This window comes from Trachymyrmex cornetzi, unplaced genomic scaffold (genome assembly GCF_001594075.2).
Source record: "Trachymyrmex cornetzi isolate Tcor2-1 unplaced genomic scaffold, Tcor1.1 scaffold793, whole genome shotgun sequence".
Taxonomy (NCBI): Eukaryota; Metazoa; Arthropoda; class Insecta; order Hymenoptera; family Formicidae; genus Trachymyrmex; species Trachymyrmex cornetzi.
This window is the reverse complement of record NW_017300128.1, coordinates 87,968-103,924: the sequence shown is the minus strand read 5'-3', so window position 1 is coordinate 103,924 and position 15,957 is coordinate 87,968. Positions and strand designations below refer to the sequence as shown.

Genomic DNA, 15,957 nt, shown 5'->3' with positions numbered 1-15,957 from the left:
TCGCTGCCTCGCCGTGCGACGCGACGTGCACTCGAAATGATTTATACGCGTTCCGTCTTTGTACGTGACGCGTCGTTTACCACCCGCTCTCCGGCGAAGATTAATTAACCCCGTGGCGTTTCGGGGAGAAACGTGTTCCGCCTTGAGCGCTTTTCGCGGGGGCTGGCGCGGGGGGATCGGGGCCGTCGGCTTCGGTTTCTTAATCCAATTTCGTGGTGCATTAATCTAATTATGCCTAGGTATATGCACGTGACGTGCAATTATGCCGGCCGGTCGCACCGCTGGACCGCTTTCGTAATGTTACCGCGCGGCGCGGCGTCCGGACGTCGGTCGGAGGAGCTGTCGGGTCGGCAAGAAACTCGTCCGCGCAGAGTGCCCCAGAACTGTCGGAGAGATGATGCCTTAAACATAGAATCTTCTCTTGCAATTTGAAGTTAATTTAGGTCTTACGGAAAAAAAATCCGTGCTATGAGTCAAGAGAAATAAGGGCTTCCTCATGAATTCATTCTCAGAAACGGAAATGAACATAGGCCGAGAGATTTGTTTTCCTTTTTCGATGAGAACGTTTAATGAAACAATTTGCTCGAATTAAATTTTAATGCCTATTTATACTAGAATGCTATGTTGTTTGAAAAAGTTAAATCATAAGGATTTTTGTTTTCGGATGTATTTTTTATGAAAACTATGTACTTTATTTGAAAACCATAAGAATTTCAATGTAGATCACGAAAAAAATATCCAACAATAAAAATTAACTAAATGTAGTATATTTATACTATGCACGGAGAAAAATAATTTAGAGATGGATACCTTCCAAGACTAGTAAAAATATTCTGGCTATTTTTTATCGAATTTGTGATAAATTTTATTTGCCTAAAAAAGTAAAAATACCGGAGATTTAAGATAGAAAGTACATTATGATTATAGTACATCATTTCAAGTGATTATTATCTTATAGTAAGATAAATTATACTTTCAATAAAGTAAATTATACTTACAGTAAAGTAAATCGTACTATTTTCAAGATTGACGAGCACAAACAACTCTCAGAACTTTTATATTTTACTATGCAGTAAAGTAAATTTTGTCAATGCTAAAGAAAAAATTGTTGTCAATAAAGTAAGAATGATTATCATACGACAATCTCATTTACCAGAAATGTAGGTAGAGGAAATTTTACATAAGTAGGCACGTATCCCTATATGAACTTGATAATTCCATAAAGTTTACTAGAATTCTAGTGTATAATACTGTACATTTTTCTCCGTGTGGGAATAAATTATGCTTCACACACAGGAGGGATTCGTTTTCTCTGAAAAGGTACGAAAGTATTATATCGCTTGTAAGTATCTATTGAAAAGCACTATCGCGGCTATCGCCGATCGTGGATGGGAGCATTGATTCGCCAGGAAAACTTTCGCTTCGGCCCAATAGTGGGTACTAAGTTTCACATTAATTACATCATCGTTTGGCCGATCTCATAATAGGAACCGTTTGCACTCAGATGTAACCGCGGAAGTTCACGCGCACGTTCACGCCAAGAAAGTATTTGAAGAGAAAGAAAGAGAAGCGAGGGGTGAACGAAGCAGTATGTCGAATAACTTCCTAGAGGCGCGCCTGTCACGAAGCCCCGGGTCATTGGTCACCTCGTTCTTATCTCGCACTGTCTGCGGCCCATCTTGAAGGAGCTTATGCGCAGCGCCGTTGCACGGTTTACCGTAAACAAAATTAATCCATCTACCGCTTTCGTGATTATAGAAGCCGGTTTGCACGAGGAAAAATAGTGAATTTATCCTTAGAAAAAAATATTGATCAATCTTATCTCATTATTAGTTATTAAATGGGATTTAAACATAGTGACTGCGACATTATGTCCGCAATTATTTCGCGAGGAACGCGGTATCTATAGATTATAGATATAATTGTAATGAGGAACTTTAAACTTGAAATTCTTTTGTTAATTGCATCATTGCGACTGATTCTCATAACGATCACACACAACCACGATTTTCTTTATCAATTAAGGAGGTTCTCGCGTTTGATGAAATATTATATAATACAAGTTTATAATATACACACATGTAATACAAATATTAATAATATCAATAATATCTAGAAAAAATTGCATTGATTTTTACCGTATCGTTTTGAAGATATTTAATTCTAAATTTATAGAATTTTACATTACAAGTTGAAGGTATAATCTTATTCTGTAGTTATTCTCTTTTAAATTGAGACATTTGCGTATAAGACAGCAATTTAAAAATCGTTATAATTATAAAGTAAACACTTAAGTTTTTTCTCGTAAAGTTTCATTTAAACTGACTGTACAGTTTACAAGGAATTTAAATTCTTCAATGAAAAAAGCTAGAATATATGTACAAATAGACGATGCGTATACATCAAATGAGCATCTTACAACTTTTATTTTGTCATTTTGAAAATATTTAGTAACATATAAAATTAACAACAATTACATATGATGGCATAAGATATTGTTAGTAATCTTTTTATTTCATTATTTTAATTGTTTTACGTATTACTGTGAATAAACTGTCCATTGACTGGGAAGTAGCGCGAGAATCTCCTTAAGTGCTATACAAAATCCATTAATTCGCAAAATTTAAAAATAATATTGGTTTTTTCATTAAAAAATCTAGTATTTTCAATTCCGTTTGTTCTATAACGTTATGGGTTCATTCATTTTTGCATAATAGATTTTACGGAAAAGAGAAAATGTTAATCACAGATAGGATCTGTTATTCAGGATTCTGGCTGCGGCGTGTTGGAATTTTCGCGTCGATGTAGAAGCGATTGGTTCACGAAATCGTTTAATCCAGACCACCGAGTTGATGCTTGCCAGGCGTCGAGTCACGATCGTTACTTTCTTCCAACGAGATCCTCTTTGGAGAAATCCGAAACAATCGTCGACACGCCCATCCCACGTACACCTATGCATGCACTTCGTTAGGTAACGGGCAACAATGTTTCGTCGGGCGCATATAGATATTGTCTTAATGCAACGTAATAACCGTGAGCTATCGTAGTTATGAATTACTCCAAGCGAGTCTCGTCAAACTTCAAAGTTAGCACAATTATCTCGAATCATGCAGCCGTTTATCAAAACTAAAAGTATTTTAGCAAGCTTTTATTAAGATTTACTTACAATCTTTTGTTGTAACTTGATGGTGTTTTTTTGCCAAAGTATGACATTGTACACGGAATTAAAGAACGATTTTGCTAAAGTATCTGAAAGTTTAGCTAGATATGGATTTGAAAATACAATTCGTTAAACTATTAAAATATATAAATTGTGTAGGACATTTAAGCTGATTGCTAGAATATAAAAAATTTTTTGCAATATTGCTCACAATGCTTAAGTTTTCTACACAAATATTTTTATGAACTAAGAAAATTATTATCAGATCTCTATCTATATTAGTTCAATTTTTAGATATTTCAGTAAAATCGTTCTTTCCGTGTACAGTTTGATAAAAATCTGTATGTAGGAAATTTCTCCGTTTCCTACATTTTACATACTACTTTATTTGCTTCAATCTATATACTTCATCTACTTCCTACATTTCACATCTGCTTCAATTTTATAAATGCAATGTACTATTATTTGGTCCGCTACACTGTAAATTATTACAAAGCCATCATATACATATATAATAAAAGGCGTATAAACCTCTTACATTTTACGGATCAGTGTGGTAATAGAAATTCTCAGGACGATCTTTTTGTCACCGTTCACTGACATTTCCGTGTTGATCTAAGCAAGCGTGAAACCGCTTATTTGTGATACCGGAGATCGCAGTGCGACGATCAGAATCATGACCGTTATTTTCCTCGGACGAGATTCTCTTTGGCGAAACAATCATAGGCACACCCATCCAGCAAGCGCATCATGTTTATTTTGTTTAGTAGATAACTTACAACAAAGTTCCGGGCTATACGAACATCGCGTCGTGTTGCTCCATAAATATCTGGTATCCTGTTATTACTGCGAATTGCATTCTTACTCAATCCATTCTTTCAACTACTCGCAAAACGAGGTCACGATTTTTTGTCTTAATCGAAGTATATGTTTCACGAACTATTTTCTTCTGTTGGAATTATGATTACAATATGACTGATGTCTTGTATAGAAGAAATATTATTTTTTATGCCCTTATCTTTACTGTTAAATTTATAATGTCAAATTATACCCAATGTGAGTAATTTTTAAGTGTTTTTATACATCGCCCCTGTTCTTACTTAATATGTTGTTAATTTAACTGAAATAATGGAGTTAAACAACTTAACTTAAGAACATGTATTAAACTTGACTCAAATTTAGTTTATTATTTACTAGATACATACGTTAATAGACGATATTTATTTTGAAATTAAGCAACTCAACCCCAGAAATGGATTGATTTACATTTTGATACACACGAAAGTAAAAATAACAAAATGTTACTTAATTAAAGGATTGGATTATCATTGCTTCTCTAATATCTGAAACAGTGTTGATATACGCATTTTATTTTGCTTCTCATGAAGCTTTCTCATGATCGTTTCGCATCTCTTTTCCGCGAATGACGATCTTCAGGGAGGGCTACGACGATGCAAAGGCACTGCCCGCGGTACTGATTACCTACCATTCGTAGTTTCGAGTGGTGACTGCCCTTGCTAAGGAAATTATGAAACCAGTCCATAATTGGAACTTGACTAATGACAAGACGGGTCATTGCGTATATTATAGCTATGGATCGGCATTAGCTCTCGCGCGGGCGCAGGACGCTTCACGGAACCGCAATAGTGCGCAACTGTGCTCCACGTGGGAAAGGATGCATTAAAAGTGCATCAAACCGATGGGGAAATGGCGAGCGGTGCCGAAAGGCAGGCATTCGTCTGTCGAAATTAACATGGTAAAGGCGGGCACCTTTCATATTTTCGCAACAGAGATTAGTTATACGAGCTCTGCTAACAGAAGCTTCAGGATTAATTATTATTATCATCTATATTATTATGGAGATGAGCAAGTAGAGTATGGATAGAACTAAATTATATACATACTCTCCGTTTTATAATCTATATGTTAAGAGAATCTACGCGTAGATTTCCTTATGATACTCTATATATATATATATGAAACGCGTTTTTAATTTCAATGATATTTTAATCCAGCGGAAGAAAATATCTTTGAAGGTTATCAGCAAATTAGGATTAGAGATTAAATTAGAATATTTTCCAAGAACCGTGCCTGTTTCGCATACGCATGCGTCTTCATTATCATACACACCCAAACAAGTACGTCACGCAAAGTATTTAAAGCGCGATCGTTCTCTCGCTTGCAGATGGAGCATAGAGGCGCGCCACACGGGCAGCAGGAGCAGCAGTAGCGTTCAGCTATCGTTGGGGGCCTGATCGTCGGGCCCTGTCTCTCGGGCCCGATCTCGCGCGGGGGGACGCGGGATCGCGGAGGCGTCGTGCCGTGCCGGGCGAGCGACCGCGCGATGGCCGCGACCGACGGTCAGATCGTCGTCGCAGCGGCACGCTGGGCCGAGGAGGCGACGTACCTGCGTGAGTTCGTCTCCAAGTACCGTCTACCAGCTGTGATCAAGATCACGAAGGGCCAGTATGGCGGGCTGGGCGTGCCGCCCCTACCGGCACCGAGCTTGCAGAGCACCGCGCTGCTGATATCGGCCGGCCGTCGGCGTAAAATCGTGGCGCAGGCGGTGAAGATCAAGGAGGGCCGCCGGGTAGTCGGTGTGGGGCCCAGACTGGCGATACCGGACTCGTACGCGGGCTACTTCGAGATCCTGAGCGAGGAAGGCCGAGCGGTGCGCGGCATCGAGTCGGTGAGCGAGTTATCGCGAAGATGTCCGGAGGAGGGTGCTCTGGTGCGCGAGACCGTGCGCGGCATCGCCTGTCGGGTGGACGACGAGTCAGGTATCGTGGTACCGGAGGGTACGAGGACCCTCGCGGCCGGCGAGACGATCGTTACCGCCGGTGAAGTGGCCTTACCCGGTCGCGGCCGGTTTCTGCGCTGCGTCGACTGTCACGGTGACAGCGTTCTGCTTGGAATGGATCAACGTGGACGTTTCAGCGCCCTGGCTCGCGAGGACAACATCAGCGGCGTGCACACCGCCAAGGCGCTCCTCAGCAAACGTCTGCCACTCACCGTGAGACTGGTACATGGCCAACCGCCGCGAGGACTCAAGTCGTCGTCACAATTTGTGCCCGAGTTGAGGCTGCTGTCGACTTTCGAGGAGGAGCACGTATTCGCCTTGCCGCTGCAGAGGGAAGGTGCGGCGGTTGCGCTGCCGCTCGCGGCGCCGCTCAAGCTGGTGAAGGCGCGAAACGAGGAGGCACTCAGGTCGATGCAAGAGTTCACGAGGTTGGTGGAACGCGCCTCCCGTCTGGTTGCCGACGTGGCTGATCGGGCGCATGTGTTGGACGGTCGTCTGGGCGAGAGCAAGCCCTCTAGGCAGACGAGGAGTGGCTCAGGCTTCCTCAGAAGACCATCGACAAACTCGGATCACACACCGTTGAGCCATCATAGAAACAGCAGCGCTAGCCATCATCATCATCATCATCACTATCACAGCAACGGGCATCAGCCGTCCTCCGGACACTCCGGGTACCGGGATGAGAACAGGGTACCACCGTCATCAGCCTGTACGGAAGAGTACGACGAAATCGATCAAATATATGACTACGTGCGCGGCTTTGCGCCGTTGCCGAAGAGCGTCAGGTCGCCTTACGAGAGTCCTCTCGCCGCGGGCCATGGGGGTTCGACTCCACCGTTGACGCCGGTAACGGTGACGATCACGCCTTTATTGGACGATCGACCGGAACCACCACCGATCGAGACGATACCGACGAAGAAGATCCAGGCGGAGAAGCGTACTAGACGTGCGGTCAAGGAAGCGCCGCAGCCGCGGGTGGAGAAGCCGCCGTTGGCGAAGCTCTACGTGAAGAACAGCGGCACTCAGCGCGGGCGACCGCTAATGAGGCAGAAGAGCGCATCGCCCTTGAAGGAAACGCCGCCGGGTTACAAGGGTGGTTCGCCGCTCTTCAACATACGTTACAAGAGTCTGACGAATCTCCAACAGGCCATGGAGCTCGACGGCACGTTGGACTCCAGTCACTCGGGCGGAAGGACGTCGGGAGATTCCGGCGCGGGTGCCAAGCTGCCAGAGAAAAGGTACGCTTTTATCGATGCTAAAAACTGGTAAAAACATATATATACATATATGTTAAATAATGTATGCTCTATAATATTTATATAAATTTTAAAAGACAATTTGTCTATCCTTGATAGACAAAGATTTTTATTTCTGTGATTATTAATCACGCCTTTTATTCTTTTATTAAGTAAAGAACATAATTGAATGCATTTACTTTTCTTGGAATTATTATATCGTACTTTTATTATAATTCCAAGTTGTTACGGCATTATTTAAAAAATTAAATAAAGTTATGATTATATTATCTCTTTTTATAATATATATTTGACTATGCATATTGTCTAAAGTCTTTGAAATCTTCACTTTAAAGAATGAAATTTGAACGGGTCTTGAAAAAGGATGGTTCGATTTTCAATCTTTAAGAGTGAGATTTCACTTTTCAGAGTGCAATAATTCACTGTGGACGGTATTTATAGTCCGTTCTTATTTCAAGACTGTCTCAAGTAATGACTTAAGATGCTAATACAGCCCTCTGATTGGTTCGTAACTTCTTAAGACTGTACTTAAGACGGTCTTGAATATAAGATCTGACTATGAATACCGGCCTACAAAAGTTTCACAGAATATAAAATCAATTTCAATTTACACACATTATTTTCGGTTATATTAGCTGAAATAGGATAAAAATATTCCAATAATATTTGCGATATGTTTTTATTATATTGTCTCGATATTTTACGAAATCCAGATCGAGACGTTTAAGCAGGCCACGATCGCTGACGAATTTAGTCTGGGAGCTACGAGGTGGAAGCGGCCTCGGCTGCACAAGACCTGAGACTCCGCCGCCCGCCACGACTGCACCGCTGCCACCGACTAAATGTGGGCCTCGTCTGGCTGTCACTGTCGTGGCACCGCGACGTGTCGGCACGCTCTACCTCTAACTCGTAAGTGGCAATTTTTTTTTAAAGCCTTTTTACACGCATTATTAATTTTTTAAATAATAAATTTGGCGAGGAAATTTAATATCGTAATCGAAAACTTTTTTTTTACAATAAGATAAGTGCGTAAGAGAGAAAGCAATTTATAAAATTGAAATTAAGTAAGTATGGTTTTGTGAAAAAATATATTGCAAAACTAATTGTAAGATGAATTTCCGCTTTTAAGAAAAATCGTGACCAGTTCTACTCTCGAATTGAAACATTGCGTGTACGGTTGTTTTCTGTACGTCCTTTGCGTACAATCTTCATTTCCCGTATTTCAGTCAGATGATATGCCATCGAGCGAGCGGTAAGACTATTTGTTGAACGGACATGCACGTCGCAATTAGGTATATTGAGGGAACACCGGTTACGATGTAGTTATAACGTACTTTGTCCGGGAAGGAGGACTGAATCGTTAAATTCGTGGGATCGACCCAGGATCTTTTAACGGGGCATTTTACTGGGCGTTATAAAAGACACACAGTTTTCCGCTTCCCTATTGCCATAAGATCTCATTCATTTAATCGTTCTCCCTCTCCGTCTCCGGCATCCGATCATAACGATGTCTAGAAAATGCACCTGTCCACATGGGCGATACAGGAAGTTCCGCGATTACTGCCAATTATCCACGGAGAAATCCATTCTTAGACATAATCGATTTGAATGCGATGGAATACGAAGAGGCTCGCAAACGTTCGAATCAGAGTACCCATTATGATTAATAACGTTAGAATTGTTTCTTTCACTCATGCTTCGTTAAAATAGAGTGTCGGATTATTAAAGGATATAAAAATTCTGTTTATTAAATTAGCATCTATATATCTTATCACTCAAAGGTTGCAGCACGTGTTACGTTTTTGCTAACAATTTCATTTTTTTATATGTAAAATATGGAATTATGATGTGATATATATTCTCGTATTTTTGGTCACGTATAAATGTGCAATAAAGTTACGAATTGTCGAAAAATAATTAAAGATGGAAACTATAAGTACATTTTTTAAATTAACAAATATCATGTACAGTGAGTACAAAAAGTATTCGTTACAGAGAAAATATTTTTTTAAAAAACTTTATTCTTAAAAAGTAAATATTATCCAGCGAAAAATGAGTCATCGAATTGATGTCGAATTGATATAAATTTGATGATTTTAACACCAATTTGACGTCAATTCGACGTTTAATTAACGATCATTTCTTGTTGGATAATTAACAATTTATTCATAAAGAATAAAATAGACTGTATGTTTTTTAAAATTATATATACCAAAATGATGTGTATTAATTATACAAAATATATCATCCGAAAAATAAGCGAAAATTAAAAATTGTATTTGAATGGTCAAAAAGTATTTGTACAGCCGAAAAATTTAGCTTCTAAAATCAGGAATACATGCTAAGCTCGTTTGTTTATATTAAAACAAAATGTGTTCATTGTATAAAATTGCTAATTAATATTTATTTTCTACAAATAAGCCTTTTTTTATAATAAATTTCCTTGTACAAATACTTTTTGCTGTCACTGTATATCAGTTGAAATTAAAATTTTGCTAGATACTAAATATTTGGATATTATGGTAATAATAAATATTCTAACAATAAAAAATAGTATATAATTATTCTAGTAAAAATTAAATACAATTCTTTGATTAACACAATTAAAAAATTTATCAAATGAATGCCAAGAGTTTTACTTTTGTTATTAAAATCTAAGGAGATTAGGCTTTGAGTTTCAGGTTTTAATAAAAATATTTAGTAATAAATTAAATAAACCTAATACATGCAAACTATATATTCATACTTTATTCTTTATATTACGAAATTTCCATAAATGGATAGTGTGCTGGAACTTTTGAGCGATAGTGTATACCTATCAGGATTTAGCTAAAAAATTGATACGTGATCTGTTTGTGTCTATTTTGAATAATTTTCTAATTCTAATTCTAAACTTCATTTATAGCTAAAAGTAATCCTAGCAAAGTTTTAACATGTAAATTGTCTATTCGACGGCGCGTTATAACAGATTCTTATGTCGTAAACGGGTATCGTCAAGCCGGTTAATATACGGTACCGACAGTATTGCACACGAACGAAGAGTGAGACGCGGCGAGGAGATAATATCCACGGACGGTCGGCTCGCTCGTTTCTCTGTCCGTTAATCCGCCGATGAGAATCGACAGCGACAGCGAGAGATTGAAAACGTTTCCTCATCACGGGGCCCGGTTTTGCACGTATGCCGGGCGACGACGAGACGTTTACGGGAGGAAGTCGGGAATCACAAAGCTTCCTGCCGTATACATCCGCAATCCAGCGCAGATACCGGTTGGTATTCCCAAGCTGTGGAAATTAGCGAGGTCCGCATGGGTTAATCTGCTGTAGCCTAACTTTTCTCTCTCTCTCTCTCTCTCTCTCTCTCTCTCTCGCGTGTCGTTTAGTAGCGACTGGGTGCTTCGCCTCGCGAGAAGACGACTCGGTTGGAAGCCGCAAAGAGAGACAGGAGAGAAAGAGGAGATAGTTCAACGGTGGACAGCCTCCGGGTATATAACGTCATCCTCGCTCGGTGCAGCGCTATAATAGCCCCGGTTCGTTGCGGAGCCACTCCGTGAGCGGAATTAAACGAGACCAGGTTCAACGGCTGGACAAACCGTGGCTTCCGGTCCCACCGCTCATCCTCCATCGCCCACCTACTTGATCGCGTATTATGAAAATTATGATTGTGCGAACCGTGCGATTTTATCGATTGCCATAGAAAGTGAGGCGGCTTCCGATAATGCAGACGACACTCGAGCGTCCGGCAAAGCTGATCGCTAACAACGATCTCACGTGGCTCGCAGGTGGATTATCAATATTAATTTTTTTTTTATTTTTTATTTAAAACGCCTCATATCTCAATATTTTTACATTTCGATATCTTATAGTAAGTTTTTTTGAGTAAAAATTCTGATGTAAAGTACTCAGATCCGGTTTCATCGGCGCGCGTCTACGCTAACTGCCTCTTTCCACCTCATAACCGTGATTGTAACTTAAGCAGGGAAGAAGGATTTAGTTATCCACGATTAGCACCAGATATGAAAGCCGAACGAAACTGGACGGCGAAACCGGACTGAGGAATGAAAAAAAAGTCATACGTGGGAACTGCGCGACAGTAACGCAATGGGAGGCGTTAGAGTGTTCAGTTTTTCAAGTCATTCGTGTTAGATCTCTAAAGTGACGTTTATACACTGGAAAAAAAATTTGCTAAATTTTAATAAATATTTGTTTCAATTGTGTACTAGCGAAATATTTACTTACAGTAAGTATTTACTTACAATAAGTATTTACTCAAAATAAAAAAATTATGCTTAAATCAAATAAATATGTGTTTATATTTAGTAAATATTTCGTTAGTACTATTGAAACAAATATTTACTAAAATTTAATAAATTTTTTTCCAGTGTATATAACGAGATTTTAACACGTAAATAAGCTTTTAGCCGTAAGAAATTGACCAATTACAATTGAATGTGAAAAGAATAATCGATTATTTAATTTTTTACAGCTTAGAGCTTAAAACTTATGTCTTACGCCTTGAAATCTCATTGTAGCCGTTTTATGGGAAATTAAAGTAAAATTCAGATCTCTCGCGAAGCAAGTCTGCGGTTATCGTGATAATATTAGTTTCGGCATCGGTTTTTCGCGACACGACGAGACACGACGCGACTCGACGCGACGCCTTGTCTCGATCGCTGTTACGTTCTAAATTACTTGACCGCGTCGACTTGTCACTTGCGGCTACTCGCAACACCGTCGTCGCGCCATTTTCACGTACGTTTTAATGTCCGGCTATGCTAAACGTCGCGCTGCGAAATTGCCAGGTGTCTCTTCGAGAAACGAGAATGCCTGTCGCTCGGCCGCTAATTAATTAACGCGAATCGAAAACACGCTGTTCTCTCCCTCTGCCTGTTTACCCTCTTCTACACGACAGTGGTCCCCCGTGGTTCAGGATAAACAGCACACGTTTACGGTTACCCACGTTAAATTGCGTCGCGGGAAGGAGGAGTCGTCGTCGATAATTAGAAAGTAATCGCACCGTGGCTTTTCGCGTGCTCGCTTATCCAGACGGTCCCGGCAGAGAGAGAGAGAGAGAGAGAGAGAGAGAGAGAGAGAGAGAGAGAGAGAGAGACTATTATCTCGTAAATTGCCGGGTATGTTACACCATCCCGCGCCCCTGAGCCTCGCCTGTGCCCTCGCGACGACGTTGATTAATATCGACAAATTCCTCCACGCATTCGTATGATTATGCCCGTGGCGATATTCCACGGCTATGTTAGTTAACGCTCGTGACGTTACCTCCTGACGTGCGATGACGCGCCGAACATGGTATTATGGCGGAATAAAGATTGCGCGGCGTCGTGCTTATCAAAGGCGCGGCGTTTGATAATATTAAATATTTAATGCCGATCTAATATTCATCCGGTACCCCGCGTTTCTCGCTCCTTGGCCTGAGCTTCTGGCACTCGTGCGCGAGTACACTGCAACGAGCCGCGCTGTGATCATCTTCGAAATTGCTAGGCGTCCCTACTTCGTGCCGAGACGCAGTGCTCGCTTGTTAGGATGCTTCGAGAAGCACGATCGCCTCGATCCTGCTTTCAACAAAGACGTCGCGATACCGCGGGTTTCGATGTTCATGCACAAGTCACAGTAGGCATAACCGACGTCTATCGCGGTGAATAAACACAACTGCGACACTTAGAAGCGCAGAGAAAAAAGAAATTATATCATTTTAGTTAATGTATACACGAAAGGGACAGTTTTGTCGAAATATCTAAAAATTTAACCATAGATATATAAAAATAAGTTTGTTGGACTATCAAAATAATTACGTAAGACACTCTAATTGATTGCTAGAATGTTAAATCTTTTCGCAGCACTGCTCATTATACTTGAGATTCCTACGTAATTATTTTGGTCGAGCAAAATTATTTTTAGATTTAACTAAATTTTTAGATATTTTAGCAAAACCGTTTCCTTCTCGTATAAAGATTTTTAGAACTCTTAAAATCTTCTATATCATAGATTATGTTTTATTTTATATTTTAGAAAATCTGTATAGAAAATAAATATATCTAATGAACTGGTTTAAGTGTTGTAATTTTTGTTGACCAACATTAAACTGATGGTCAGATTTAAAATAGGAAACATTTCTGAATATTGAGACATTTTCAATATTTATGCGGGTGCAGGGAAGATTTAACATTCTTATAATTATCGACCAATAGGAGAAGTAGGCCATTTTGAGTACAGATACCTTACATAATTCTTTTATATTTTAGATTTCGTATATTCGATTTCGTATATTCGAAAAAAACAGTGTGCTTAGCGTGCTCGCTGCATTCGCAAAGTTTTTCATCCTCTTCTAACCAAAACCATGCATATTTATCGTATCCCCGGTTACATTGCATGCAAATTACAGACGACGTTCGGCTTCGCGGCCCGACTCTTCGTTATTCCGTTCCATTGTCTGCCTACATCCTCTCTTCCCGGATAAATGCCGTCCCGACGTGGTTCACGTGCGTCGCGCTTGTAGGCCCGTCCTGAGTCATCCGACGAATTTTTTCACCCATTTACCGTCTAAAACCATCTACGCATACTCAAGATGGTCGCGCGTTGAGAAGAGACAAGACGGGACAACGGCAGAATAAAGGAGAGCTCGAAAAAGAATATTAGAAGAAGGTTGCATCGTCATCCGTTTCATCTTGAAAGCTCTCACCTGAAACTCACGCCCACGTGAGATGCATGAATGGTTATTATACGGGATACGTCGATCCCACATTGTGCTTCATATTCTTGTAAGTTCTCTGACTGAAATGTTTTTGTGTTTTTCTCAATAAAAATTTTGGAATTTTTTAATACGCAATTGAAATCAGAAGTAGCAAATAGATAGTAAGATTTTACTTCATTAATCATTTAACTTATCAACTTTATATATAGAAGCAAGTTTCGCTCAAATACGCATAGAAGTACAAGTCTCGCTAACACGTGTAATTTTCCTGTTTCGAGAAAGGCACGACTTGTTTATGAGCTGAGGTCAAAACTCTTCGCCCCAAGGATGCGTGCATCGAAAGTATTAATTGATCGTGAACGTAGTTGTTAATGGAGCCTGGTATCTCCGGTTGTGAGAAAGAAACGAGATGGTGGGTCGATAAATAAGATTAATACTTGCTGCCGCTTTAGCATTTACAAGTTTCTCCTAAAACGTGGAATATTATAATAATTCCTGACACTTTTATTACACTCGGAAAGTTCACGAGATACGTTTGAATGCGGTAAAATTCTTTCTCATTTCTCTCGCCACGTATCATTACATAAACAAAGTTATTTCCTTCCCTTAGTTATTTCATGAATGATATTAAATAAAATGAATAACTAGAAAATGGCGTTCATTTAAACTTGGCACTTATGCTCATTTCTACCAATGTAACGATTAATTTTAATTTCAATCTAATTTACTCTTTTTTTTAATACTTATTACCAGAGAAGGATAAAGAATAAGTTAAACTGATTAAAGTTAATCTACATTGGTAGAAATGGGAATCCATTTCTACCAATTAGATTAACTTTAATCTTAATTGCACTTGCATTTAAAATGTAATGAATTTTGTGATTAGCGTTACACTAATTATGTGATTGTAATGAATGCGAAAGTTTCGAAAGATATACAATAATGACGACGCAAAAAGCAATAAACGGACTCGTTGTAAGCCTGCTCTTTAAATTCGCAAGTTTTACTACCAGGGCGACAAACCGCGGGACACGCTCGCCTACGACAAAAGGTTTGGGATTACGCAAGAGCACGTCAACACTTTGTTCCTTCCATCGGCGATTTTCTCCGCGAAAGCGAAGCAAATCGATGGCATTGCCGGCGTGCCCCACGCCCACGTATATCCACGTGCGTACGTCGACAGGCAAAGACGCACTTCGAAAGGGCATGCTTGCGTCCCCACGCGTGTAATTTATAATTGGTTTACAGTGGTAGTCGAGCGGAAACTGAATTGCAAACAAAAAATTAAAAAAAGGCTCGATAAAAGTATATAAAGCTGTGTGCGACAAAAATGCGGCGACGAGAGAAATGATATTCTTGGGAGGCATATTTGAAATGAAACAAGAATTCCCATTTATATCCTAATATTAAAAGATAATTGCGATACAGTAATTAGTAATAATCTTGATTAATAAATTAAATAGATTTTTTCTGTATAAAGTTGTATTAACAATGTATTCGGTTATCGGTTAACATAGTGCAGAAAAAAAGTGCTAAGTAGAAACATCGCTATCTAGTCAGCCCGACGTACTCGAATCATTTTCCACTATTTTTGTTGGTGTAAATTTAATACATGTCTCTCTTAATAGTTTTTACAGCAAATATTAATAATGTTATATATATTAATAATCTGTTTATATAGTCACATATATAATTTATGTGATAATTAAGTAATTCATATATTTTATAAATGTAATAGTTATTAGGTATATTACATCGTTTTAAAATAATTTAAAGAATAAGTTATCTTAAATAAGTGCAATTACATGTAAATGTTAATTTATATAAATTAACTTCGATTAAGTTAATCTAGTTTATATTATAGGATTATGCGACCAAGTATTAATATTCCTTCACTTGTAGGTTCTTTTCTCATACGCGTACGTATTTTATCTTCCTTACTCAATTCCGAACGGGATCCGCGGCCCTCGAGTGAAACAAATTTTTTCCTCTCGGATTAAAGAAACGCAGCAAGGTAGCCGAGTGTCCACGATAG

The 15,957-nt window shown here is 39.3% G+C and overlaps 2 protein-coding genes across 2 annotated transcripts in view; both read left to right on the top strand.

Annotated features, from left to right (window-relative positions):
* Positions 1-5,492, top strand: part of LOC108768380 (uncharacterized) — a 132,260-nt gene extending 126,768 nt beyond the window's left edge. Inside the window, exon 5 of the mRNA XM_018518781.1 lies at positions 5,346-5,492. Coding sequence (XP_018374283.1) covers positions 5,346-5,390 — 45 coding nt within the window. The 3' untranslated portion in view covers positions 5,391-5,492. The remainder of the gene's footprint in view (positions 1-5,345) is intronic.
* Positions 5,493-5,495: 3 nt separating this feature from the next.
* Positions 5,496-15,957, top strand: part of sano (CABIT domain-containing protein serrano) — a 42,170-nt gene continuing 31,708 nt past the window's right edge. Inside the window, exons 1-2 of the mRNA XM_018518817.1 lie at positions 5,496-7,198; positions 7,930-8,125. Of these exons, the coding sequence (XP_018374319.1) occupies positions 5,505-7,198; positions 7,930-8,122 (1,887 nt within the window). The 5' untranslated portion in view covers positions 5,496-5,504 and the 3' untranslated portion in view covers positions 8,123-8,125. The remainder of the gene's footprint in view (positions 7,199-7,929; positions 8,126-15,957) is intronic.